The sequence below is a fragment of the Balaenoptera acutorostrata genome, chromosome 4 (genome assembly GCF_949987535.1).
Source record: "Balaenoptera acutorostrata chromosome 4, mBalAcu1.1, whole genome shotgun sequence".
Lineage (NCBI taxonomy): Eukaryota > Metazoa > Chordata > Mammalia > Artiodactyla > Balaenopteridae > Balaenoptera > Balaenoptera acutorostrata.
The window spans coordinates 34,201,903-34,227,306 of record NC_080067.1 but is presented as its reverse complement, the minus strand read 5'-3'; the positions used below and the strand labels follow the sequence as shown (position 1 = coordinate 34,227,306).

Below are 25,404 nucleotides of genomic sequence, written 5' to 3'. Positions count from 1 at the left end.
ATACAAAAAACAAAAAACTCTTATCATGTCATTTACAATTTAACATCTCCAGTGGCTTCTCATTGCTCTTTTTTTTTATTGAATGAAAGATTCTTTAAATTCTATAGTACTTTACAGTTTTCAAAAGTTTCACACACATGATTTCATATAATCACATAATAACCCCTTTTTCCCCCTACCCCTATATTGCCCCTTCCACATTCCCTCTCCCCACTGGTAACCACCAGTTTGTTCTCTATATCTGTGAATCTGCCTATTTTTTTTTTTTATTCACTAGTTTTGTTGTATTTTTTAGATTCCATATATAGTGATATCGTACAGTATTTGTCTTTCTCCCTCTGACTTATTTCACTTAACATAATGCCCTCCTAGTCCATCCATGTTGCTGCAAATGGCAAAATTTCATTCTTTTTTATGAATGAGTAGTATTCCATTGTATATATGTACCACATCTTCTTCATCCATTCATCTGTTGATGGACACTTACGTTGCTTCCGTATATTGGCAATTGTAAATAATGCTGCTGTGAACATTGGGGTGCATGTATCATTTCAAATTACTGTTTATATATTTTTGGATATATACCCAGGAGTGGAATTGCTGGATCATATGGTAGTTCCACTTTTAGTTTTTTGAGAAACTTCCATACTGTTTTCCACAGTGGCTGCATCACTTCACATTCCCACCAATAGTGTAGGAGGGTTCCCTTTTCTCCACATCCTCACCAACATTTGTTATTTGTGTTCTTTTTGCTAATAGCCATTCTGACAGGTGTGAGGTGATAGCTCGTTGTTGTTTTGATTTGCATTTCCCTGATGATTAGTGATGTAGAGCATCTTTTCATGTGCCTGTTGGCCATCTGCATTTTCCCTTTGGGAGAATGTCTATTCAGTTCTTCTGCCCATTTTTTAATCCGGTTGTTTATTTTTTTGATGTTGAGTTGTATGAGCTGTTTATATAAGTCGGGTATTAACCCCTCATCAGTCAAATCATTTGCAAATATCTTCTCCCATTAAGTAGGTTGCCTTTTTGTTTTGTCAGTGGTTTTCTTTGCTGTGCAAAAGCTTTTAAATTTAATTAGGTCCCATTTGTTTATTTTTGCTTTGGTTTCCTTTACTTATTAATCTATGACAAAGGAGGCAAGAATATACAATGGAGAAAAGACAGTCTCTTCAATAAGTGGTGCTGGGAAAACTGGGCAGCCATTTGTAAAAGAATGAAATTAGAACACTCTCTAATACCATATACAAAAATAAACTCGAAGTGGATTAAAGACCTAAATGTAAGACCGGATACTATAAAACTCCTAGAGGAAACCATAGGCAGGACACTCTTTGACACAAATCGCAGCAATATTTTTTTGGATCCGTCTCCTAAGGCTTCTCATTGTTCTTAGATCAGTTGTTCCAAATCCTTAACACGACCTCTAACCCTGCCTGATATGATCCCCAACTCCCTCCTCAGCCCTTTCACATGCCCCTCTTCCCTCAGTTCTCTGAGTTCCACCCTCTCTTGCTTTCTTCTTACAGCTTCTGCATAGTTACAGGGCCTGGAAGGGGTGCTCCCTTCTTCCAGCTAACTGTGAATCATTCCTCAGGCTTTAGCACTTCCTGAGAGAGCTTTCTCCTCCACATCAGATAGGTAATATAAATTGTCACTAATTATTACATAATTAGTTAAATAATTATTTGTTTCATGTCCATCTTCTCAAGTGGCTTATAGAACCATTGAGGGCAGAAATGTTTTCTTTCTTTTTCATTGCTCTGTCCTCAGTTGCTTAGCAAAGTGCTTGGCATGTGGTAAACAGCTCAGAAAATAACTTGAGTGAGCTGAGATGAAAGCTAAACCACGATTGGATCGTTTCACCTATACCACATTTTACAGTCCTGGGTTTCCCCTTATATGTCTTCTTCCTCATCAGCACCCCACTATAACCTGTGCACGTCTGCAGTCTGCCAGGGTTGGCAACACTCCAAGGACTTTCCCTCCCGTATGGCTGACCTACATCATTGGTTGTGCACGGCTTGCCTTAGTCATTCGTTCACATCTTTTTTCCCCCAAAGAAGTAGACAGTCTGTCAGGTTTTTCAATTGTAATGGTTCATTTTTATTATGATCAATATTAAAGACCCAGGTAGTTTAATAGACCCAGAATCTTAAAAGAAAGAGGAGGACCTGGAAAACATCTAGGCAAACAAAAGTCAGAATTCAGGATAGAAAAGAAACAAAGAGTGAACATTTAGAAATAAGGCTGTTAGCGCTCTGGGCTAGTACAGATGCTCCAGGACATAGCCAGTAATGTATTTGATCGCCAGCATTGTCTCCTCACAGGTTGGCCGGATCTGGGATTCAGGGAGGGCAAAGCCATATCTGCCTTTATCCCGGAGTTCAAAGGTGAAGGAATATTTGATTCCTTGGTCATAAGCCCAGTCATCAGAGCCCCCAGCAGCGGGATCTGAAATGAGCAAACAGAAGAAAGAAAAGTTTTAAATCTAGGAAGGAGATTTAAAAACCCTGCCAGCTTTCTTTTATAATTACAAATGTTTTACTGCACTAAACAGTATAGGTAGGCGAATTTTCTAGTAAACTGGATCACAAAAGCTATGGGGCTGTTTTAAAAATTTGTCCAATCTTACCTCTAAGTCTACTTAGTGGGAGTGATGTGTTTAATACCCCAGGAAGTATGTAATTTGTAATATATAAACTTCTCAGAGTGCTTGTATGCTGAGGTAAACTGTGCTATGTAGTGTGTAATCTGTTTACAAAATATATACAGTTTCTGGGAAAAGGATGTGTATCTCCTGGAAAAATAAGGAAAACTGCATGATGACTGGTGAGAGGAGAGGACTCCAAACCCTGCTGAAACTGTGCTGAATGATGAAACTGGAGCAGCTTGAGGGCAGGGCTGTGCCTTCATTTTTGTTTCTTCAGGGTCTAGCATGTGGCCTGGCACAGATTAGACATTCCTTCAGTTATTCATTCGGTGACAGTTATGATGTCATTCATTTATTCAGTCACTCATTTGTTCATTCATTCATTCATTCAGTCAACAATCGTACAGCTGTCACTGAGCAGCAGGCCATGTGCTCAACTCTGGAGATGCTAGGACAAAGCAGAGACATGGCCCCTGCCCTCCAGGGGCTTACACGGTGATGGAAAGAGAAACCTCATTGAACTTGCCTGAAGAAAACCTACAAGACGTTCACGATATGTGAATAGGTGCAATGTCACTGTGGGTTATTTCTGATAGAACCCCCTTAAGAAAACAGTATACCCCATCTGATACAGAGAAGTTTAATAAAGGACAAGAATACAGGAAACTGCATTCTACATGAAGCTTTTAGAAACCCCTCAGGATTGGAGCCTCTCCAACTGCATGGAAACCCCCTTGATGATGGGACTGGCCTTTTTCCCTTGTATTTCTGGTCCTTTAAGACCTGGGGCAGAAAGAAATCATGCAAAGGCAAATATATGTAGAAATTGAAAATGGGGCCTGCAGAATGTGCCTTCCCAGTGAAATACGAACTGCAGCCCCAAGGCTCTGGGGTCTAGCCCCTATCTAACTCTTTTGCCACTTGCTTGCATCCCTTGAAAATAGCTTGAGCCTGAAGTAGCCTTTCGAAACTGCCATCTGTTTAGCCAGGAAAACCTTCCCTCTATTGCTTTCCTCCAGCAATTGTGCTTCCAGATAAAGCTTCTGTGTCATCATCCTGGGAACTCATTCCTGATACTATAGGGTGGGGTGGTTAGTCTTTGGGTGTGCTCTTTTCTTAGACATCCTTCTGTTGAAGCACTTAGCTCCTGTATGACAATTAATGTTTACTCTTCCCGCTTCCCTGCTGTGGGTTCTTTGAAGATTGCTCCATCCTCCTCCTTCCTTTCTCCTTCCCTCTTGCCTTCTCTCCATCCTTCTTTCCTTTCTCCCCTAGCATCTATTGAGGGCCTGGCAAGTGCTAGATGCTCAATAGATGTTTACGGAGAGCAAATGTTTCCGTGGGCTGAAAGGGATATTTCTCCCCCTTTTTTCTGAACAGGAAACTGATTACATATTTTATAAAACAATTCACTGTCAGGCAAAAGTCACATGCTTTAAATGATAGAAAGGAAAGACGCTGGGAACCATTTGTTGCCTTATAAGCACGTGGATTCTTTGCAGAGTTCTGACGCCAAGACTTACAGATTGTTGAAGCTCCTGGGCCATATGTGTACTTGGTGCCGTGCAGTGTGGCAAGTTCTTTCACGGCAGCTTTAGCGATGCTGTTCTGCAAAAGAGCCAGCAGTAAGTGAGTGAAGAAATAAAAGCACACACTGACAAAAAAACCAAACATCTGTACATTATTTTTAAGACGTTGAAGACGTGTAAGTCACAGTTCGGGTTAGTGTTTTAAACTTATTCAGTGCGCATCCCCATTTTCCAGCGAACTTTGTCATATGATCCAAGTGATTCTTGTGGAAGGATGTCTTCCCTAATGCCCTCCTCAAGCACTCACTCTGAGCTTCCCTTTGTCACACACAGAGTTGTGTCATATTGTGTCAATACCATTAGCTGCCCTCTGAGTTCTCAGTGACTTTTTCTGTCCTTTATCTCCATGTCCCCAGGGCCTAGCCCAGGGTTTGTTACTTAGTGGTTACTCAGTAACTGTTTGTTGAAACTCTGAGATGGTTAGCACTCTTCTTACCCTATTATTTGAGAATTAGGTCCTTACATTTATTTTAAATGACCGTTGCAGTAAAATCTGGGTCCTAGCTGTAAATTCTGTTGTATTCAGAGTTTATTCTTTTACTTTGTTTTCTTTTTTATTTACATAGAATTTAGTTGCTCTTTTTTTTCCTGGAATTCTTATTTAGGTTTGTTAAACATTTTTTTTTTTAACCTTAGTTCAGGCTGGAGAAATGAGGCTATAGTGATTTGTAACTGTCCCAGATATCACATTTATTGACATAGTAAAATGTCACTATGTATGAAGAATTAGGTTATATCTAAGGATGAGTTTGGCAAATCTATCTTGTCTCTGGAGCTTGTGAGAGAAAAGCAGGAGGCAAGGAGGTCTTTACGGTTGTGCAAAGAGATTGTCTACCTATTAGAGGTAAACAAACAAAAATCAAAAACGTACAAAATAATTCCAAACAAAACAATGCAAAAACCACCTGGAAATAGGGCAGGTTATAAAGCGAAGATTAAGTCATGACAGGATTATGTGAGTTGGGGTAGGAGTGTTAAAAACCACTCAAAAGAATGATTGAATAGTCAGTGCAACCTTCAGTGATAGTATAAAAATGCTTAAGAATGGACAATTCCAAGGAGGAGAGGTAATTCCAGCATGGCAGATTTTTTAGACTGAAAAATTAGAGAACATTTATTTTATTTCAAAAGGCAGAACATTTGAATTCCAGAATTTAAAAAAGTAGCAAGTATTAACTTATGGTTTTTTTTTGTTTGTTTTATTAGAAGCAGCATCACCTTCTCATCAGACCCGCTGCCCTCCCGCCCCTACACCCAGCCCCCCAGGGAGAAGGGCTATGCACTCAGCTCTCCCCTGCGCAGTAAACTCTCCAGTGTCCGCTGACAGATTGTCTATTTAACTGAATCACTTTGAAAGCAGGCTTTACTCTTCTGTCTGGAGAACACAGATTTGTGAATCTGATTGTTACTACAGGAGAATTAGCCGTAACTCATTCTGGCTATGAAACTAGCTATATTTCTTACTTTGGCATCATAATTGTCTTGTACGTATGCCTGGAAAACTGTTGAAGTTGGTGATGACATCAGAATAATTCTGTTTTTACAAAATAGCAGCTTCCCTTAATCCTTGTTCTAATATTAAAACCAGTTTAGTGAAGTCTTAAGTCAAATTGATGAGGGCATGGCTGTAAGACGTCAAGAATTTCAGCTCCCAAAGCATCAATGCTTCATCGAAACAAGTGGTAAATTTGGAAATTTAAAAGGAATTATAAAACTTAAATCAAGACTTTCTGGTCTGAAATGATGCAGTCAGTTTCTTGGAACTAACTTATTATTCTTAGAGTTTTGGGACAGTAATTTGAACATTTTAGGGTTTCATTTCCCTTTTTGCCAAACTGGTAAACTAATATGTGCTTTCTCATACTGTATGGAATCTTGACTGTTGTGATCTAAAGGTATTGTTTCTGTTGTTTAATCTTATTCTAACCAACATACTAGAGTTAGGTCTTCTCTCCATGCTTTAGTATAGGGCCTGTTGCCAGTTGAAATGAGAAATAATCTGTAAACATTGCACAATGCTCAGAATACATTTAAAACCATCTTTTAGAGATGTGAAACACGGTGAGGTACTTGTTCTTTTGGTAGGCAAACAACATGTTTCCTACTGTTCTACAATTTCTTTAACTTGCGATTCATCCAAGGAAATTTCTAGTTACTTATTTTTCTGTAAGGCAGAACCTCGAACCCTAAAGAACTCTTATTCCTTCCCTAGCTACCTTCCTCAGGCTTTTCTTCTGTTCTGCTTTTTTTCCCCCTTAAACCTTGAATTCTTACTTGTAGTTAGTAGAAATAAGATTCTCATAAATTCCAGGCATGTGATGTACAGCAGGGGTCCCCAACCCCTGGACCAGTACTAGTCGGCGGCCTGTTAGGACCCGGGCTGCACAGCAGGAGGTGAGGGTGGGTGAGTGAGCAAAGCTTCCTCTGCCGCTCCCCATCGCTCGCGTTACCTCCTGAACCACCGCACCACCACCCCCCAGCCCCATCTTTGGAAAAATTGTCTTCCATGAAACTGGTCCCTGGTGCCAAAAAGGTTGGGGACTGCTGATGTACAGCAGCATGACTGTAGTTAACAATACTGCGTCGTATACTTAAGGATGGCTATGAGAATAGAGCTTTAATGTTCTCATGGTAACAACAAAATGACAACTATGTGAGGTAGAGGGTGTGTAAACTAATGTGGTAAACATTTTACATTATATACGTGTATCAAGTCATCACATTGTGCACCTTAAATTTACACAGTGTTATATGTCAACTACATCCCAGTAGAGCTGGAAAAAAAGGAAATTCTTCAGGGTTAGTTCCAAATGTGAGAAGTTATGACGACTATAGACAATTTAGGACAAGATCATTGTCTTTATCTCTTGACCTCCTGTGTGTCAGATGGCCTTCAAGTCTCTCAGTATTTTTATTGGTGTAACATAAGATTTGAGTTACCTGGCAAAATTGAAGGGGCTTACTTGTGATCTGTTATTGCTTCTGATTTATCAACTTATCCATTTAGTCATAACTACCCTTAGGGCCACACAAAAATGTTTAGTTTGCCTTTCCTCAGAGCAATAACCAAGTGCTTTCTAAGCCTTCAGAGGCATCTTTTGGAAACAGTTGCTCTGCCTGTGGTGCTGAAGCAATACCTAAGATTGACGTGAACTTAAAATGGCTGTTATTTTGTTCCGGTCACGGGTGCCCACTGAAGGAACATCTAGTCTGTGCCTCAGCCTTGGTTCTCCTTGTCCTAAGTTGCTCTCTCATCCTGATGTCTACCTCACCACTCGTCCTCTGACCGTCACCTCATCATCACATCCTTCAGTGGCTCTCTCACCTTCTGTTGAAGTCTGGCCTCCTCTCTTGACATGAAGAGTCTGTGTGAGTGTGTCCCTCTCTTCGCTCTCAGGCTGCATCACTTGCCCTGCATCCCCGTGTTCCTTCCGAGCCAGGTTTCCCTGAACTACTTTCTGTACCCTTCCCCGCCTCTCCTTACCTCCATGACGTAGGGTGTCCTTCTCCCTTTGTAGGAATTCTCTTTCCCTCTATGTTCACAAGGAGGCTTGCTATTGTTCTTCCAAATTCAGTCTAAATGTCATCTTCTTTGCAAAGCCGCCCCCAACTCTCTTAGGGAGCAATGAGCACCCCTTCTTTGTGAGGGCTCACGTGTCTCTATCAGAGTTCCCATCACTCTGTGCTGTAATCATTTGTTTTTGCATCTGTTTGTCCCCTAGGTGAGCTTTTTGTAGGGGGAGGATTCTTGGCTATTCATTTAGTATCCTCAGCAGATTGCATTAACACCTAGCACACTGTTGGTTGGTTGATTTAGTCTCTTCCTAGGGCTTCAGGTGAGCCTGATTTGGATGGGGGTGCAGAGTGCTGAGCTCTACAAAGGCTGGAGTGTGACCCCCCTGAGTGGAGACTGAGGATGCTTGTGGGGAGAGTGGTGGTGCCGTGTAGTGATGGTTGATGGGTTACTGCATTTACACACTGACCTCTGCTGGGCACTTTACTTATTTCCTTTGATAAAAAAAAAAGTGAAGTCTGTGGACCCTTTCTCTCAGCCCCTCCGAGGCCAAGAGACAAAAAAGTCAGAGCAGACTTTACTCAACCAAAATACCATATTTTAAGTTCCAAGCGTTGTAACAAAAATCCTTGGAATCAGTGTGGGTCTTTTCTTTTTTTTTTTTAAGAGTTCAAATACTTTTACAAATGTTACTCATTTATCTTCCTAACATTATCTGTCCACATTTCATCAACACAGAATTTTCTAGCAGAATGGAATGCCATGGGGGCAGCACGCTTGGTGGGAATGTTCCAGCCAAGCTGGGTGACTGACCCCTGCCGGAAATGGTAGAGAGAGGGGTGATTCCTGAATTTGCTAAAATATTAGAGAGGTAACTCCTTTTCCTTGTATGTTTCTGTAAAAAGGGACTAAGACAGCTGACAAAAGACTGGCAGAAACAATAGTACATCAGAGAGCATGATCCATGTCTTGAAACTCTAATTAATGACACTTTCTATATAACCTGTCATTTGAGGGAGATCTTACATCCTTGCTCAGTGGGTTCAAAATAAGAACTAACATTTACATAAAACCTTAGACTTTGACAAAGAGCTCTTGATAAGAGCTAGGTATTTTTATCCCCATTTTACAGATAAAAGAACTGAAACTCAGAGAGGATAAAAGAACTTGCCCAAGGGCATGCAGCCCCATAAGTGGCTGACTTGAGCTAGGTTCTTCTTGCTTTAAATCCTGTGCTCTTTTTCACTTCTCCTTGTGGCCTTGGAATACTTCAAAAGAAGTGTTGCTAGAGCTGGTTTTACCAGTTGTAAAGAACAGAAGGAAGCTAAATATAAATCAGCCTCAGAGAAAACTTTGCTTTCAGTCAAGGCCAAACATGGCCAGCCTTTATTAATCCTTAGATATGAGTTTCCTACCACGTCTTATGCATGTTCTCTTTTGTCACCTGTTTTCTTAAAAAGAGGCCTTGGTCATAGAGCAAAAGACAGAGAGAGTCTAAAATGTCACATCTAACTCAAAGCCCAAGAGACAAAGGACCAACTAGTGTAACGTTTCCCCAGGCTCTGAGCTCCAGGGGGCTGGTGAGATGAATAAGGCGAGGGTGTCCTTTTCCACTGACCTGCATTCCTAGGTAACATGTGATCAGGAAGCCCTGTCTCGTGACTGTGCTCATGGTCCTCATTGCAACCTCTACGTACACAGCCAAGTGTCACGACAGTGGGGTCTTGCCTCTTCTAATCTTCCACTGGCCCATTATTACCGTACAAGAAAACCAAAGCCCCAAACTGACGGTGGGGTATATACCAATTCAAAGGAAATTTTCTTCAGAACTTTGTTTCTAACTTGAAGTTCTGAGTTTAACCATCCCTCTGGGTGAATACATGTGATAATGGAAGCATCAAAATGATCTTTAGGGGCAGTTTCCTTCCTTCTGTCCTGTGATAATGGGTAGCTTACACCAAGGGACCAATGAGGAATTGAACTTTTATAATCTTGGTGCAAAAGGAGAAGCCTCCAAGGCCTACTGAGGCAGGGACTGAGGAGAAAGCCTTTGAAACAAATATGTTTCTGAGAAAAAGGAGGAGGGTAAACAAGTGCAGGCTCTGGTTGCAAAGCCTTGAGAGGAAGAAAAGGCAAGGCGTGTGGGGAGGCCTGCTTTAGAGAGCAGAGCCCGTCTATCCTGGCAGACTCCATGGGGAGCGTGGCAGTGCTTTCACTGATGGAAACCAAGTTCTTTCTTTGGCTGATCTGAATACATATTTTTAAGCTCTTTAAGATTCAGGTAAAATGTGAAGCATGAGTCAGCTGAAGTTGCAAAGTCCAGAATTTTTTTTTTTTTTCCCCCGGTGTTGGTAGTGCTTCTTCCAAATAAATGTTAAAAAATAAATGCCGTATGATGGGAATGTACTCTGCCGCACTTGAGATTTGCAGAAAATTGTAAGCTCTTTGTGAGGAGGTGTAGGATCCTGTGAAAGCCAGGGACCTTTGGCCAGGAATGAGACTTTTCTTACCTTTGCTTAAAGCAGGGTTTCTCCGCCTTGGCACTTGTGACATGTGGGCTGGATAATCCTTTGCTGTGGAGGCTTGTCCTGAGCTTTGTAGGGTGTTTATCAGCCTCCCCTGGCCTCCACCCACATCATGTGGGAGCACTCCCACAGTGATAACAATCAAAAAGGCCCCGCCCGCCCCCCCCCCCCCCCAAGATGTCCTCTGGGGGAAGGGAAGGAGGCAAAATTAGCTTAAAGGAAAGGCAGATAAAAGACGTAATTATGTTAAAAAAGAAAGTATTTTAGAGAGAAAAACTGATAAAGAAGACAGCTGGTTTTAAAGGTGCTCTGAATGCCTTGTTTTCCTCTGCTGACGATAGTACAAGTGTCTCCGAAGTGCCGCTGCTAGGTCACACCGGCTAAAATCACACTTTACCTGAAGGGTTGCCAGATTTAGCCAAAAATACAGGATACCCAGTTAAATTTAAATTTCAGATAAACAATGAATGCTTTTCCAGTATAAGTCTGTCCCATGCGATATTTGGAGCATACTTAAACACTAAAAATTATTTGTTGTTTATCTGAAATCAGATCTAACTGGGAGTTCTGTATTTGACGTGGCCATGCTGTTTACCAGGTCACTGGCTCCAGGGCCCGCTGTGACACAGGAGTCATCCTGACATTCAAGTCCCTCCGTAACCTGGTTACCTCACTCCCACTCTTCCTACGAGAGAACACTCACAACAGGCTGACCCCCTCTGCTCCCTTCCTCATGGCAGGAACCATGGTTTATGCCGAGCACTTAATAGGTGCTCAGTGGAATTTCTGGTAATTGCCTGATGAGTCATGTACTGACCAGGCCCTGCAGGAGAATTTTAACAGGCCAAGAAGCCACTTAAAATGTATAATGGTAAATCAGCAACCGGTTTCTCTAATCAAAGAAATTCTGCAGTCGTCATTTCAAATTTTTTTGTCTTATAAGTGAGATTAGAAATCCTGAGAAAATTCCTGAAGCAGATGTTCTGTGCCTCAGTCCTGTCTGCCTTAGCTGCCGGCAGCCTGCCTGACACAGGGACTGTGCCCTGTTGCTCTTGTTATTAGCCAAGGACGTGGTGACAGCTGCGACTGAGTGTGCGCATGGCCCTGCAATTGTCCACCTCCTACTCGCAGTATTTCTTCCCCCTGATTTTCATGTGTATCTCTAATCATAGTCTTGGCTTATGCTCACGTGCTTGGGGGGAGCAGTGGGTTTCTATCTCGGTGGCTCATTAACTAAAGCTTTAATTAAGAGGTAGCGAGGTGTCTCTGGACTAGAAGGCGTTAGATTTTAGAAATGGAGTTCTATCTTTCGGCCAAGTTTAATAATTTTTCAGAAATTTTTAGACTGTCATATTTCTCCTGGTTAATGTACATATACCCATGAAAGTACCAGCCAGAATCATGAAGACTGGGCCCTGAGAAGTCAGGGATCTTACTTGACCAGTGTCAATCCTTAGCAATATCTGGGGTCGGAGGTAGTAATGATATATTTGTGGGATAAAAGACTTTATTTAATGAATGGTCTTTTGCAGACCGGCTGCATGGAGCACCGACATAGAACACGGCCACACAAATATGTGTGTGTGCATCTTTGGAAGTTGGGGCAGCTTAGGAAATTCTTCAGCATCCAATAGCTCCACGCCCAGGGCTGCCTCTACTACTGGTGTTGGCTTAGCCAAGCCTTCGTTGTCTAAGCTGGAAAATGAGAAAGCAGAGCCAGAGAAATTCCAAGATTTCCACCTGTGAAATTCTGTGCTTCTAATGTAGAAACATAGTGATAGATGCATGCCCTGGATTGGCATCTCTGTGTAGTATACGTCAGCCTTCCATTTGGTCAGTCTGGGAAATGGGTGAAGATACCTAGTTGATTGGTTATTATTCTGGGTTTCTGCTTTTGAATTTAGAAGTAGTATTATAGTAATAATTATTATTAACAGTGCCGTGTGCGCCTCTTTGAGGGGAAGGTAGACCAAAGATTGGGAGCTTTTCCATGCTCAATAAATGCAAAGATATGGATAGGATTGGGAGCCTTTTCAATTATGTCTCCTAGTTTTTATTTCCTCTGATGATAAAGAGGTCATATAACTCAATATTTCATTACCCTTTAGAATTTTGGAGATGTAAAGATATTCTTCTTCTGGATCTTAAAACTTCCTCTGAAGGTAGTGATAGCTTTATACTGAAGAAGTCAACACTGAGGGACTGGACGTTTATGAAGTCATTGGAAACTCACAGTGCATTTTGTATTCTTTCTTTAAATAATATATGTGTGTAAAAGCAGTTTGCAGTCAGGAAAGCATTATGCATGTAAGACACTCTTATGTTTCCTCAAACTTCTTACTCATCTGCTGAAGATGTATTTTTTGGTAGCCTTTTTAATCCATGCTATTACTTCTGTACTTTTACTTCATTGGTCTTTTGCATTCCCATCTCTGCCTTTCTTCCCTCTGAAGGTTGTCTCATGATATAAGTAATTGTCAGGTAATCTACATGTAAGATCTTTCAGAAATGAAGCCATATACATTTTCATCACGACTCAAATGTCAAAGGATTGCTACTTACGGTATGTTCTAAATTTGAACTCTCGAGGCCTAATGTTTCTGTACAGAATAATTTCCTTCCGATTATTTCACTGAAGCATTTTTTTAGCTACAAATATGATTTTATAAGTTTTATATGTATAAAGAAAAATAAGAATCATATATATATATATATATATACACACACACACACGTATATATACTAAAATCTGTATAAGACAAAGTCTGCTTTGTAGTCCTTTAAGAAAATTCTGAGTTATCTATAATGTGGTATGGTGCCAATAATTCATCTTATTAGTCTTTTACTCTCTTTTGTTTTCTACAGTGGGGTCACATTTTTTCTAATTGAGAATTAATATGGAGGCACTAGATTTGGGTGGAACATTCATCTTTCTAGGTCAAGACTTTTACTTTTTTAAAGTGATATCCTCATTACAAATAAAAACCGTGGAAAAGCCAATATCTTTCTTCTTGGGAGACTCAAATTCTCTTTTGGCTATACATGTATTTGTGATAACACTGTAGTTATGAGTTGTTCTAGCAAAATGTTCTTAGGAAGTAAGTGAATTGGATTTATACAAAATAAGAAAAAGACTGAAAGGATTTCTAGTTAACTATTCAAATGATTTAAATTGTTTTGGGGTGCCAAACTAAATTCAGATCGCAAATGAATCAAATAATCAAATAATATGCATCTTAGATTTTACTGATGGCATTTAAATATCTCTTTTAAGATACTAGACAAAATCTTAATCACAGAAAAAATTATTGGAAATTAAAGTAACTTTTAAATCAATGTGTGTGATATAAGTGCAAAGAATTTTTGTATTTTATTCACCTATCTTATCATGCTCTAGAAAACATAAGAAGTAACATGTCCTCTTCCTTGAATTTATTAGATTTGTGGGTATAAATATAAACAAGGTAAGATTATTTTGTGGTTTATGCTTGTTTGAGAATTGATTATGAATATGTTACTTTGATATAGTTCTGTTTCACTTCTTTGTTAATTAGAATTTAAAAACAATTTTGGAGGATGGAATTTCTAATATATATATATATATGTGTGTATATATTTTACTGTTACCTCGCTTTCCTTGATTTTAAGTGAAGGAGTGATTCTTAGAGGAAGGTATCAGTGGATCACATTCTCTGGAATGGTTTCACACCATTTGGGGCACATATTGAATTGGCCCACTAAACTCACTTTGAGTCTTGGGTCTTTTCCTGGAGAAACCACGGGAAGTAGCAAGAATTATTCATGAGATTCTAAAGGTAGAACTTACTTGATTCTTTTTTTTAAAAGAAAGTTTGTAGACTTTTAGAGCAGTCAGATACTACGTTATTGTGTGGAGCCAGTGGGGCAACAAAGTTTTCATCGCTAAAAGGGCTTAAACTTATTCCCCAAGTAAGAAAAAGTATTGAAACTTTGTGAAGCAGCTCAATCCCAAAGAACACTTTAAGTTTTTCTGTTAGCATTAGTCTTTTAGTGTTTATGTTTAAAACTAGTTATTAAGCAAATTGGATATATTGGTTATTGTTACATTTAATATGGTTTATAATTTTAGTTTTAATATTATACTTACTAACTCATTCATGCTTAGTTTTTATGGCTTTGTCTTTTTCTCTTGATGTGGTACAGCTTAAACATATTCACATGAATTAAGCAAACAACATACCCCCACCTCCTCTGCTCTGGTGGCCCTGGAAATCTAGGACTGAAATGAGGAGCTGGCCACACCCATCTCTGGGACAGCAGGCCTGTGAGCACCCACTGCTGGGAACACTTACAGACTGAGCCTAATTGGAAAACTGGAATATTTAATGGTTCCAGCTAATGATGTCCTCTTTTGTTTTTTGGCTACAGATAGGGAAGATGGGAAGATTTTCCTGAAATGAAAAATAACATTTTTTTTTTTTTTTTTTTTTAAAGAACAGGACCTGGCTAACTATTAGCTATCAGTTTTCTAAGAAGCTGAGTTATTTTTCCATTTTGCTGTTCACAAAATATTTACAGCATTACATGTTTTATTTGGTCTCTGAAAGACTGAATCTGAAAGTACAAAACAATTTCCAGTTGATAAAGTTATTGGGTCTTTGAATTTATGCATTTAGGTAAGCCAAATATCTATGTCGTTGTCTAGGCGGAATACTGTTTTTTTTTTTTTGGCATAACTCAAATGCTTTAAATCTTACACTTGTTCTTTCAGATCATTGGTCCCAACTTCTGGCAGCCAGATGTTCATAAATTTTAAAAAAAGTTGTTTGAAGGATTCAAACCTGCTTATTTAAAAAAATTATACATTGATGTACCATATTTGTTAATTTGAATAGTATAAAACTCTTATATTATTTAACTTTTCATGTGGTTGTATCTTGATTCTCCAACAAGATTGCTAATTTTTTGAGTCAGGGATAGTTCATTTTCTTTGCATTATTTCTCATATATAGTAAGGACCCATTCACATCATTTGTTCATTGATTGATTTACATCTGTGTCTCACCTAATCCAACAATTTAGAAGTAAGCAATATTAGGATCTTGTCACTTAACCTGATATCAACCAAATGTGCCAAATTCCTAATGACATCTGCCATAGTCTGCCTGTGCATGTCAAATCCAGCTCAAGGCAACTTGATAAAATTGACTTTCTGATGAAGATTATGTATGAGGTGAAGGAACTTTGTTGATTACCCCAGATGCGTCTGAAATCATCATGTGTGTCAGTATTGTGGTGAAGCAGGAGGAAGTGGAACTGTTGTCATTTTGAAGATTAGTAAATTAACCGCATTTTGGGGATCATTCCCTGCATCAAAATCACATTTCTTCTAGCCAATTTATCTAGCCAATTTCAGATTCCTTGTAAATCTGTGGTGGTAAGTTTTTTGCTTCTATTACTGAAAATCAAGAATGGAACTTCCAGAAATTGTTTGTATAATTTTTTTTTTCTAGGAATAGAATTCAAAAATCTCAACAGTGAAATGCTATATCTACTACCATGACTACTTACCAACTCAGCATTGTTCTTTGGGAGTTTGTAATCATAGGAGTAAGGGTAGAGCATCATCTGGGAGTATGAGTGGATTGTCAGATATGCTTTGATGGAAGAGAGGTTGTTGCGGATGAAATTAGCCAGGGCCTTGGTCTCTTTTTCAGACTCTGCAGCAGATCCACAGTAAGTTTCATGACAGGGGTTTTTAGAGGCTCCGACACCTGGAAAAACATATTGTTGTTAATGGCAAATGGTCACCTACTGACGTTCCCACAGGTCATGTTTCAAAATTTCAAATTAGAGAGTTAGAGAGTTAAAAAATAAGTTGTTTTCACAGGAGTTTTTATAATCATCCTCATGTATGTGTACATTATAAAGTATGCATACATTTAGTCACAAGAGTAGGGTGTTTTTAAGCTAACAGGCTAGAAAGTTGCATGTGAAATCACCAATATGTCCCTGTGTAGTGCTAAACAATGAGATCAATATAGTGTAAGAAGATTAATAAGTAGGGACAAACTAATATCCATGAGAAATTTCTATATTAGTATAATCATTTACTGAGAGTTAAATCACAAAATTATAATTATATCACAATTTTATTTAAATAATTGTTTAAATAATTATTTAATGATGGTCTCCTCTAGATTTTACATTCCATAAGTAGTAGGATTATGTCTGGTTTGTTCAGTCCGATGTTTCCAGCGTCTAGCACAGCTGGGAACATAATAGAATAAGCAATACATTTTTATTGACTGAATAAACAAACTGTTTATTGTTTGTGCTTTCAGAAAGTTAGAACTCTAAAATATAAAAATTTATATTTTATTCTTATTTTAGACACTATTGTGTTTTCCTGTTACTTTCTTCCTATACTTTTCAAAAGACGCATGCAAAATGGTCAGCCAGATACTTACTGCACCAACCAGCATCAAAATTTCTGTTGGGGTCTGTGCCAATGCAGGTGGATCCAGCGTTGGTGGAGCGGGTCTTTCTCCACATTCGGTACTGAAAAGTGCAGTTTATGGTTAGGACAAGTATAGTAGAAAGTGGTTGGTTTTAATTTCATTAGCCCCTCTCAGTATTGGTTCATATACCTTGGTCCAGGTATAGATGTAGCCATCGATATTGACCACAGGCAAGACATAAAAGTCTAGCTTGTCGAGAAATTCTGTCATGTGGATCTCACGTCCATAGGTGCGAACAGCCTGTGTATAAATTACAAAGCGGAATTTCATGGAAAAATGGAATGCATTATGCTGCTAAAATTTACATAGACTAGATGAATGTTGACTTTGGTAACAAAAGTGGCATCCCCTTTTGAAGTAGGTATTATTAATATTTAAAAAGCAAATAGCAAAATATTACTGCAAGTTTTGTTTAAAATAGTTTCTAGTTCTTCTCTTTTTCTAGGATACTCTGTTTCAGTGGTCCCCAACCTTTTTGGCACCAGGGACCGGTTTCGTGGAAGACAATTTTTCCACAGATGGGGGAGCGGGGGTGTTCAGGCGGTAACGCGAGTGATGGTTCAGGCGGTAATGCGAGCGCTGGGGAGCCGCAGATGAAGCTTCACTCACTCACCCGCCGCTCACCTCCTGCTGTGCGGCCAGGTTCCTGACAGGCCGCGGACAGGTACCAGTCCACAGCCCGGGCGTTGGGGACCCCTGCTCTATTTCATCCATATATAACTCATATAATTATTACTTTTTATTTTAACTATTTACTTTAAAGATGAACAAAAATTCAATAAAATTAAAGACTTTTAAAGAACATGAATACTCATTTCCTTTGAAATAGTAATTGTAATAACTTTTTTTCAAAGTTAGTAGGATATGAGGGTAAGAACTTTTTTTCAAAGTTAGTAGGCTGTGAGGGTATTCCTAGTAAGTAAGTAAGGAATATCTGTGGATGGCTATGCATGTTCCTAATACTGTCATCTAGAAATTTGTTTAATTTTGGTGAGACCTCCTGTAGATGGTCTCAGTAGAGGAAGAAGAATGAAAAAGCCCCCCACTATGAAGTGAGATCACACTGATGGATTTTGGAGAGGCTCTCAGCAAGTCTCAAGTTGCATAATGATGGAAGTCTTCTTCGTATTCCTCTTTCTTGAGAAGGGAACTCTGTTAAGGGTCTAGCTCTCCCTGCTAAGTGATGTGGATACCTGTCTATGAATGAAGGACCTCATACCCATTTATTGTGTTCTCTTAGTCCCAGTTCTTCAGCCCCAGGATTATATTAAATTTACATTCAACTCTTCCCTAGGCTTGCTTGAAGAGATTTTTAAGATATTTAAGGCTTCTGTGTAGTAACAGTTTTTATATAGTCTTCATGGCTCTATACATGTATGTTTATTAAAATAACACATGGTAAAGCATGTGCTTTTTATGTTGGAAGAGCTATAGAACCATGTTCTGTTAGTGGTCTGTGATTAGAGGTAACCGAAGTAATGATGAAAGTCTTTCTTTCTCGAGGGCAGATAGTGAGATACTCACTGAAATTAAATGGTGCCAATTGGACACATAACATGTCTAGAAACCAAGAGCCTAATGAATAGATACAGAAGTGCTTTACCCAAAAGAAATTATGTTGTATATAATAATAGTCTTATATTTTTTAAGTATTTCAATATTTTAAACTTTTACTGTTGAAATAATTTTAGACTTATAGAAGAGTTGCAGATACAAGGAGTTCTCATATACCTTTTACCCAGCTTCCCCGCATTGTATTTGGTCATCATGTCTCCTCTTATCTGTGACAGTTCCTCAGACTTTCCTTTATGACTTTGACACAGGTGTTGTTAACCTTGATCACTTGGTTAAGGTAGTTTCTGCTAGGCTTCTCACCTGTAAATTTTGCCTTTGTAATATAATACATATTTTTTAAGAGATACTTTGCTGCTGCAAATAACCTATTTCTCTTTAAACTTTTACCCACTAATTTTTGTATCCATCTGTAGATTTTCATGAAGTAGTTATTACTGTGGTGTTCTAATGGTAACTTTCTATTTTGCTCATTTGTACATCTATTAGTTGTAATTCTTCTATAAGAAAGAGTTGTTCTTTCTCTCCCTTTTTTTAATGTATTGAATCATCTATATCGTTATGGACTCATGGATATTTAAAAGGGTTTTTACATGTATCTTACCATTAGAATTATAAAAGAGTGGAAAACAGTATCATTTAGAATAGGGACTACTATGTATTGTTTTCTTTTATTCTGAAGTATACATTGATTATTATCTAGGAGATAATGATCAAGTTAGTGGTTTTTCCACAATCATTAACTTTTAAATGACCTATCCACGATATTTACTACCTGTTAGCCTTTCTACCAAAGGTGGGTAAGAAAGTTGAGTGAAATACAAATAAATACCATTTGCTAACTGTTTAAAAATTTTGCCTTATCAAGTTCTCTTAGTGACCTTTGAGGCTTGGATCTTGGAATTATGAATTTTTTCTATGCTATTATTCTTTTTTATTATAGCTAGTTTACAAGGGATTGATTGAAATAAAAAAAAAAAACTTTCTACTTTCCTCTGCCAGTAATCATTCTACATACTGACCTCTCTCACAAACCACTGGCAAAATGCAGGGGAAATCCATTCTCTGGCATGGAAACCGCAGTCCATGAAAATGGCAGGCTTATTTGGTCCAGGTCTGCCAACCTATTGCAAACAAAAGGAAAAGGGAAACTGTGATTCATCATATTCAGGGGTTAACATTCACTACCCATCTGGGCTTTGGACTCGAAAGGTGAAAGCTGACAGCAGCAAGAGGTACATTCCACGATTAAATTAAAACATAATACTAGCACGGTATGTTCTTGCCTCTAGACACTCACAATATTTGAGCTGAAGGCTTACATGGCTGTTTATTATTTTTATTAAGCTTGACAAGCTCATATTTTTCAGAAGATGCTTGATTACCCTGCTTAATTGTACTCACATGGAGGTTATTTTCTGCTGCTACTGTTAGGGGACGTGACCAAGATAACTGGATGAGTAATTAGAAGTAATCATGATTGTTGCTAATCTTGTAAGAAGTTTTCCTTCTCTCCCATTTATTCCACGTCTTTTTATTTTCTTCATTAGAATTGCATGACAAAAATGGCATTAGAGGACGACAGAAACAAATTGTTGATACGCTGTGTACCGTTGTCTGATATATATGAAGTTTATGAACCTCTTTAGCAAATGGATTTGCAAACAACATCTGGGAGAGGACAATTGCATCAAGGTAGGTGATCATTTACATTGCTTACAGGGATGTGGTTAAATTTATAGGACTGCTCTTATTTTATTGCATTTTTCCTTTTGAGTAAATCAAAATAATGATTTAAAAATTCACATATGATAAAACAATCTGGGGAATCTGTTTGAGTCAGGGAAAGAGTTATAACAATGTTTGGGATGAATATGTCTGTAAAACAGATGTTAATGTGTTAGAATTCATTGATTTAAAGCCCTCAGACATGGGAAGGTTATGGTTAAAAAGGATTACCTTGAGGAGGTATATAGTGTTTCCTAAAAATGTCGTTCCGATGGCACTGCGAGAGATGAGGTCTGGATTTTCGCTGGCGACTTGTTGAGTCCAAGCCTCTATCTACCAAATGGAACCATTTGTGGATTAATGTGTGACATTCTTGGTTCAATTCCCAAAGCAATGTCTGTCTAAATCACATGGTGCGCGTCATACCGTTTCCCAGTTGTTGTACTTCTCGTAACTGTGTCCAGTTGCACGGACCCTGCTATCAAACTGAGCCTCCAGCACAGATCTGAGGTTGCTTATTAATACCCTGTAATAAATCAAAGGGGGTACTCCTGTGAACATAAGCATGTTTCCCAGTCAGCAAAAACCTGGAGTTTATGCTTTAGCCAATGGTACAGTACATTCTCCATGAAATCAGATCTGTCCTCTGATTATGCTTTTCAACTTGAGCTGCTCATCACACAAAGTAAGTAAATCATTGAGAAGGATACTGGAGACTGTGAGCAGGGCAGGCTCTTCTTTGGCCCAAACTTCACCTGTTTGGGGGTCCTTGGACCTTAAACTTGGAAAATGATTTCCCTGGTACCTGGGGCATTCTGCATCAGGGCCTTGGGCTGCAACACAGAAGCATGCCCTCCAGCCCTATCTATGGTCTTTCTTCCTCAAGATTTTCCTCGTTTTAGCACTGAAAGTCCCATGTCCCAGGAACCTACTCAATCCCAGGTAGATTGGGACAGCCGGTCACCTGAGGCCTTTCTCTAGGTTTTGAGAAAAATATCTTGATGGGTGGAAATTCAGAAATATTGACAAGCTAAAGATTTTTTTAGACCAAATAATACTGAGTTTAAAGTACTCGTTTCTGCTTGCCTTTCTTTTGGCTGGTTTAAAGTAATGTAAGAATGGTTCTGTAGCAAGGTAATATGAAAATTGGTGACAGAAACTTTGAGGCTTGCTTATTTCTAAAAATGATTATTCAGGTGAAAGGTCTTATTATAAGAGGCAGGTGTGAAGGTATGGGTATATATGACTTTGTTTCTCTTTGCTACTTTTGAGTGGAAAGTGTGTTCTGAAGGGACAAAATTTTATGAGCACTAATGTCCTTGATCATAGACTGTAAATATCATGGGCAGTAGTTAGTTTACAGAAACTTCTATTATCCACAGTCAAGCCTTGAAATGTTTTTATCTGACACACAGAGAATTGTAGCCGCATATCAAAAGTCTACTTCTCCTCCGGCTGCCCCAAGGGCATTCTGATGAAGTATGTCAGGGACATCCTCTGAACCTCCCTCCTGGTCTCTCCTTTTGGTTAACTGTGCATGAACTTGTGTCTGTTTATGGAAAATGCAATAAATTAATACTAAATGATATTTGTTTCCTAGCAAGAGGCAAATACTGTCTTAAGGGCTTAACTATCTTAAGGTAGTATTTAAAAAAAAAAAAAGGAAAAGGAGAAGAGTTTAATATTTATTCTGTGGAAAGAAAATTTCCCATTAAGCAGCCATCAGTACTTTGTTAGTGCTTTCATTTCTATGGCTGCTATAAGTTACCACAAACTAAGTCTGCTATAAGTTACCACAAACTAAGTGACTTAAAACAACATGAATTTATTATTTTACAGCTTAGAAGTCCAACACAGGTCTCACTGGGCTAAGATCAACGTGTTAACAGTGAAGTGCTTTCTGGAAGCTCTAGGGGAGAGTCTGATTCCTTGCCCTTTAAAGGCTGCCCACATTCCTTGGCTCTTTGCCCTTCTCCATCTTCAAAGCCAGCAATAGCATCTCAAGTCCTTCTCATGTTTCATCACTCTGACTTCCTCTTCTGCCTCCCTCTTCCACTTGTAAGGACCCTGTGGTTACTTTGGACTTCTCTGGACAATTTAGGATAACCTACCTATTTTAAGTTCAGCTGCTTAGCAACCTTAATTCCATCTACAATCCTAACTTCTCTTTGCCATTAGCATATATTCAGATATTCTAGGGGTTGAGATGTAGACATTTTGGAGGGACAGTAATTCTGCCTGCTATAGTTAAGAACAATGATTATAGTAAGTGCTATAATTAATTATATTCAACACCCAAATTGGATTGTTAGGGAATAGGGTGGAATTAGAAAGAATCTAGAATTAGAAATCAAAAGATCAGGGTCATAGTTTCGCCTAACATGTAAATTGGTTTCAGCAAAGTCATTTAATCTCTGGGCCTTAATTTCATAATTTGTATAATGGGATATTTATTAGCTGGTATTCAATGTCCTTTTCAGTTCTAAAATGCAGTGACTTGACTCAAATCCCTAGGCCTTGGTCATTTACATAGATGTCTTCCAAGGTTTATGAAGAAAAAAAATTAAACTACAGTAAAGTTGCCAGTTGCCACCTTCATAAACTCTAGGGAAACATCTAGAATAGAGATAGTTTAGGTAAATGATTTTCAAATATAACTAAAAACTAAAAACAAAACCAAACAAATAAAACAAAAACCTTGAAAGCTAAAAATCAACAGGCAGAAACCTTTAAGAAAACAACTGTATTCCAAGATTATCAGTTTGAAAGAACAAATCCTGCCTAACAAGGATGAACTTCTCTGACAGAATGGCAAAACTAAAAATCCAAGAGGAAATGGTAAATGACATCTACTTTCCCTTTAACAAGATTTTCCATTGACAGCAAGTAAAATAATCATCTAGGTCACGTGGCTTCTTAGTGGCTGCCCAGAGAAAAGAAATCATCACTTAATTGCTCCCAGGCATTCTATAGCCTCAGGACATTCAGTAGACATTTGTCCCTAAGACCATAACCATAGTGATCTCTGACCTACCAGGAACCAGCTCTGAGTAGAGGGGGGAAATAGGGCCTCCACAGCATATTGCAATATCCTTCTTTTGCATACAATCCTCAAATTCAGATTATTTGGGAGAATAAGTGACTATGTGGAGGTTAGTGTTTTGTTTGGTACTAAGAAGAGACATTCTGTTAGAGTTATTATTATGTTAATATTTAAACATTTTCATCAATAATCAGGACAAAGAAGCATAATAAAACCAGTTAGATTTAAGATGACACCCAAGAGTAAAAGTGTCGTCTAGTAACTTGCAAAAGAGTATCAGAATGAGGTTGAAATGTGGTGCTTTTGCCTGAAGGTGGGAAATTGACCTTAAATGATCCTTTCCAGCCCTATGATAATTTGATTTTATTAGATTTAGGACAAAGTACTACTTTAGCTACATTACAAAATATTATTACTAAATAATGAGCTTCTATTCTAGGAGATTAAAATAATGACTCATAAGGTAATAGGGACTGCATTACAGCTCCAAAATACAGAGGCATGTACACTGTTTTATACTTTTATATGTTCCTTTTATAGTGCTATCCCACTTCTTCTTCTTTTTTTTTTTTTTTTTTAGCATGCAGGCAAATTAGATAACGGGACTCCCAACAAAGCAAGAACCACAGTGTCTGAGGAGGAGAGACATGACTTAGTTTTCTCCCCCTTTCAGATTCCTGAAAAAGGAGTATTAGGTCAGTCCCCAGACTACACACCCATTGCTACTGAAGAACATTACTATGTACACATTGTTATCCAAGGACACTTTACTGATCGAATCTGAAATATGCAGAAAAATGTTATATAGGCAGATAGCAACAATCACTCTCTTCCTGCATTGGATAGGGCATAGACCACCTTCCTGAAATTTGTAAGAAGGAATTCTGTGAAGGCCCACCCACTGAAAGATTCTGTCAACTTGGCTTCAGAACCATAAGTGGGAGATTTACACCATCCAATTCCTAGTCTTTCTGTATTTAGGGTGTGACATAAGCATTTAAAAATACAGTTACTGGGGGGTGAAGTCAAGATGGCAGTGTGGGAAGACGCAGAGTTCGTGTCTCCCCACAACTAGGGTGCCTGCCGGATGCTGGTGGGGGACACCGATGCCCAAGGAGACGGGAAGAACCCCCAAACGAACTGGTAGAACGTGGGAGTACAGAGGCCGGACAGGACCGGCGCCCCTGAGGGGTGGCTGAGATGGGGGAGGGTTTCCCACCCTGGAGGGACCCTTGGAGACTCAGATCAGGGGGGAGTGGGCCCGGTGTTTCCCCTGCCCAATCGGCCAGGGAAGTCTGCCCGGCTCTCTGGGCCAGGTCCTACACCCTCAGAGGTCCCCTCCGGGCTGGGTTGGTCCTGGGGGCATAGGAGGGAGCCCAGGAGAGAACAGGAGAGGCAGGTGGGAGGGGCCCTCCAGGACCAGAGGAGTGGAAAGGAGCAGAGGGCGTTTGCCCCACCCACTCAGGCTGGGGGAGCCTGCTGAGCTCCCAGGCCGGTCCCCTGCACTCCAAAGTCCCCTCCAGGCCACGTGGGCCCGGGTGGCATAAGAGGGAGATCAGGAGAGGCAGGTTGGAGGGGACCTCCAGGAGGAGCAGGAGAGGAGTGGAGGAAGCCTGCTGGGCTCCCAGGTGGGGTCCCCTGCCCTCTGAGACCAGAGGCGGGAGTCACGCCTGGGTCCTTTCTGTTGAGCCTAAGGCCCCCCACCCCCGGCCTTTTCCAGCCCTGTGGGTCCTAAGCATAGGCCCCGCCCACAGCCCAAACCTCACCCCTGCTTAGGCCCCGCCCTCCACAGCCAAGGCTTTTTCCACCTATTTTTTTTTCCACCTCTTTTTTTACTATTGTGGTTCTGTTTTACCTTCCAGTTGTTGTTTCATCAAAATTTTAATTTTATATGTTTTTTAACATAGCTGTTACTTTCTAAGTCTAATTTTATTTTTTACTTTGTTATTGTTCTCCTTTTTTTTTTTTTTTGCCCCCCCGCACGACTTGCGGGATCTTGGTTCATGAGCCAGGGGTTGGACCAAAGCTCCTGTGGTGGGAGCTCTGAGTCCGAACCACTGGAATAACAGAGCCTCAGACCCCAGGGAATATTCATTGGAGTGAGGTCTCCTGGAGGTCCTCATCTCAGCACCAAGACCCAGCTCTACCCAACAGCTTACAAACTCCAGTGTTGGAAGCCTCAGGTCAAACAACCAGTAAGACAGGAACACAATTCCACTTATAAAAAAAAGAAAAAAAAAATGAGACGGCAAAATAAAAATGTCACAGATGAAGGAGCAA

At 39.5% G+C, this 25,404-nt stretch overlaps 1 protein-coding gene across 1 annotated transcript in view; it reads right to left on the bottom strand.

Annotated features, from left to right (window-relative positions):
• Nucleotides 1-2,178: 2,178 nt before the first annotated feature.
• Nucleotides 2,179-25,404, bottom strand: part of CPB1 (carboxypeptidase B1) — a 50,052-nt gene continuing 26,826 nt past the window's right edge. Inside the window, exons 5-12 of the mRNA XM_007188109.2 lie at nt 20,508-20,607; nt 20,313-20,414; nt 19,376-19,477; nt 16,911-17,021; nt 16,731-16,821; nt 15,832-16,034; nt 4,177-4,261; nt 2,179-2,454 (exon numbers count right to left, since the gene is read on the bottom strand). Of these exons, the coding sequence (XP_007188171.1) occupies nt 2,267-2,454; nt 4,177-4,261; nt 15,832-16,034; nt 16,731-16,821; nt 16,911-17,021; nt 19,376-19,477; nt 20,313-20,414; nt 20,508-20,607 (982 nt within the window). The 3' untranslated portion in view covers nt 2,179-2,266. The remainder of the gene's footprint in view (nt 2,455-4,176; nt 4,262-15,831; nt 16,035-16,730; nt 16,822-16,910; nt 17,022-19,375; nt 19,478-20,312; nt 20,415-20,507; nt 20,608-25,404) is intronic.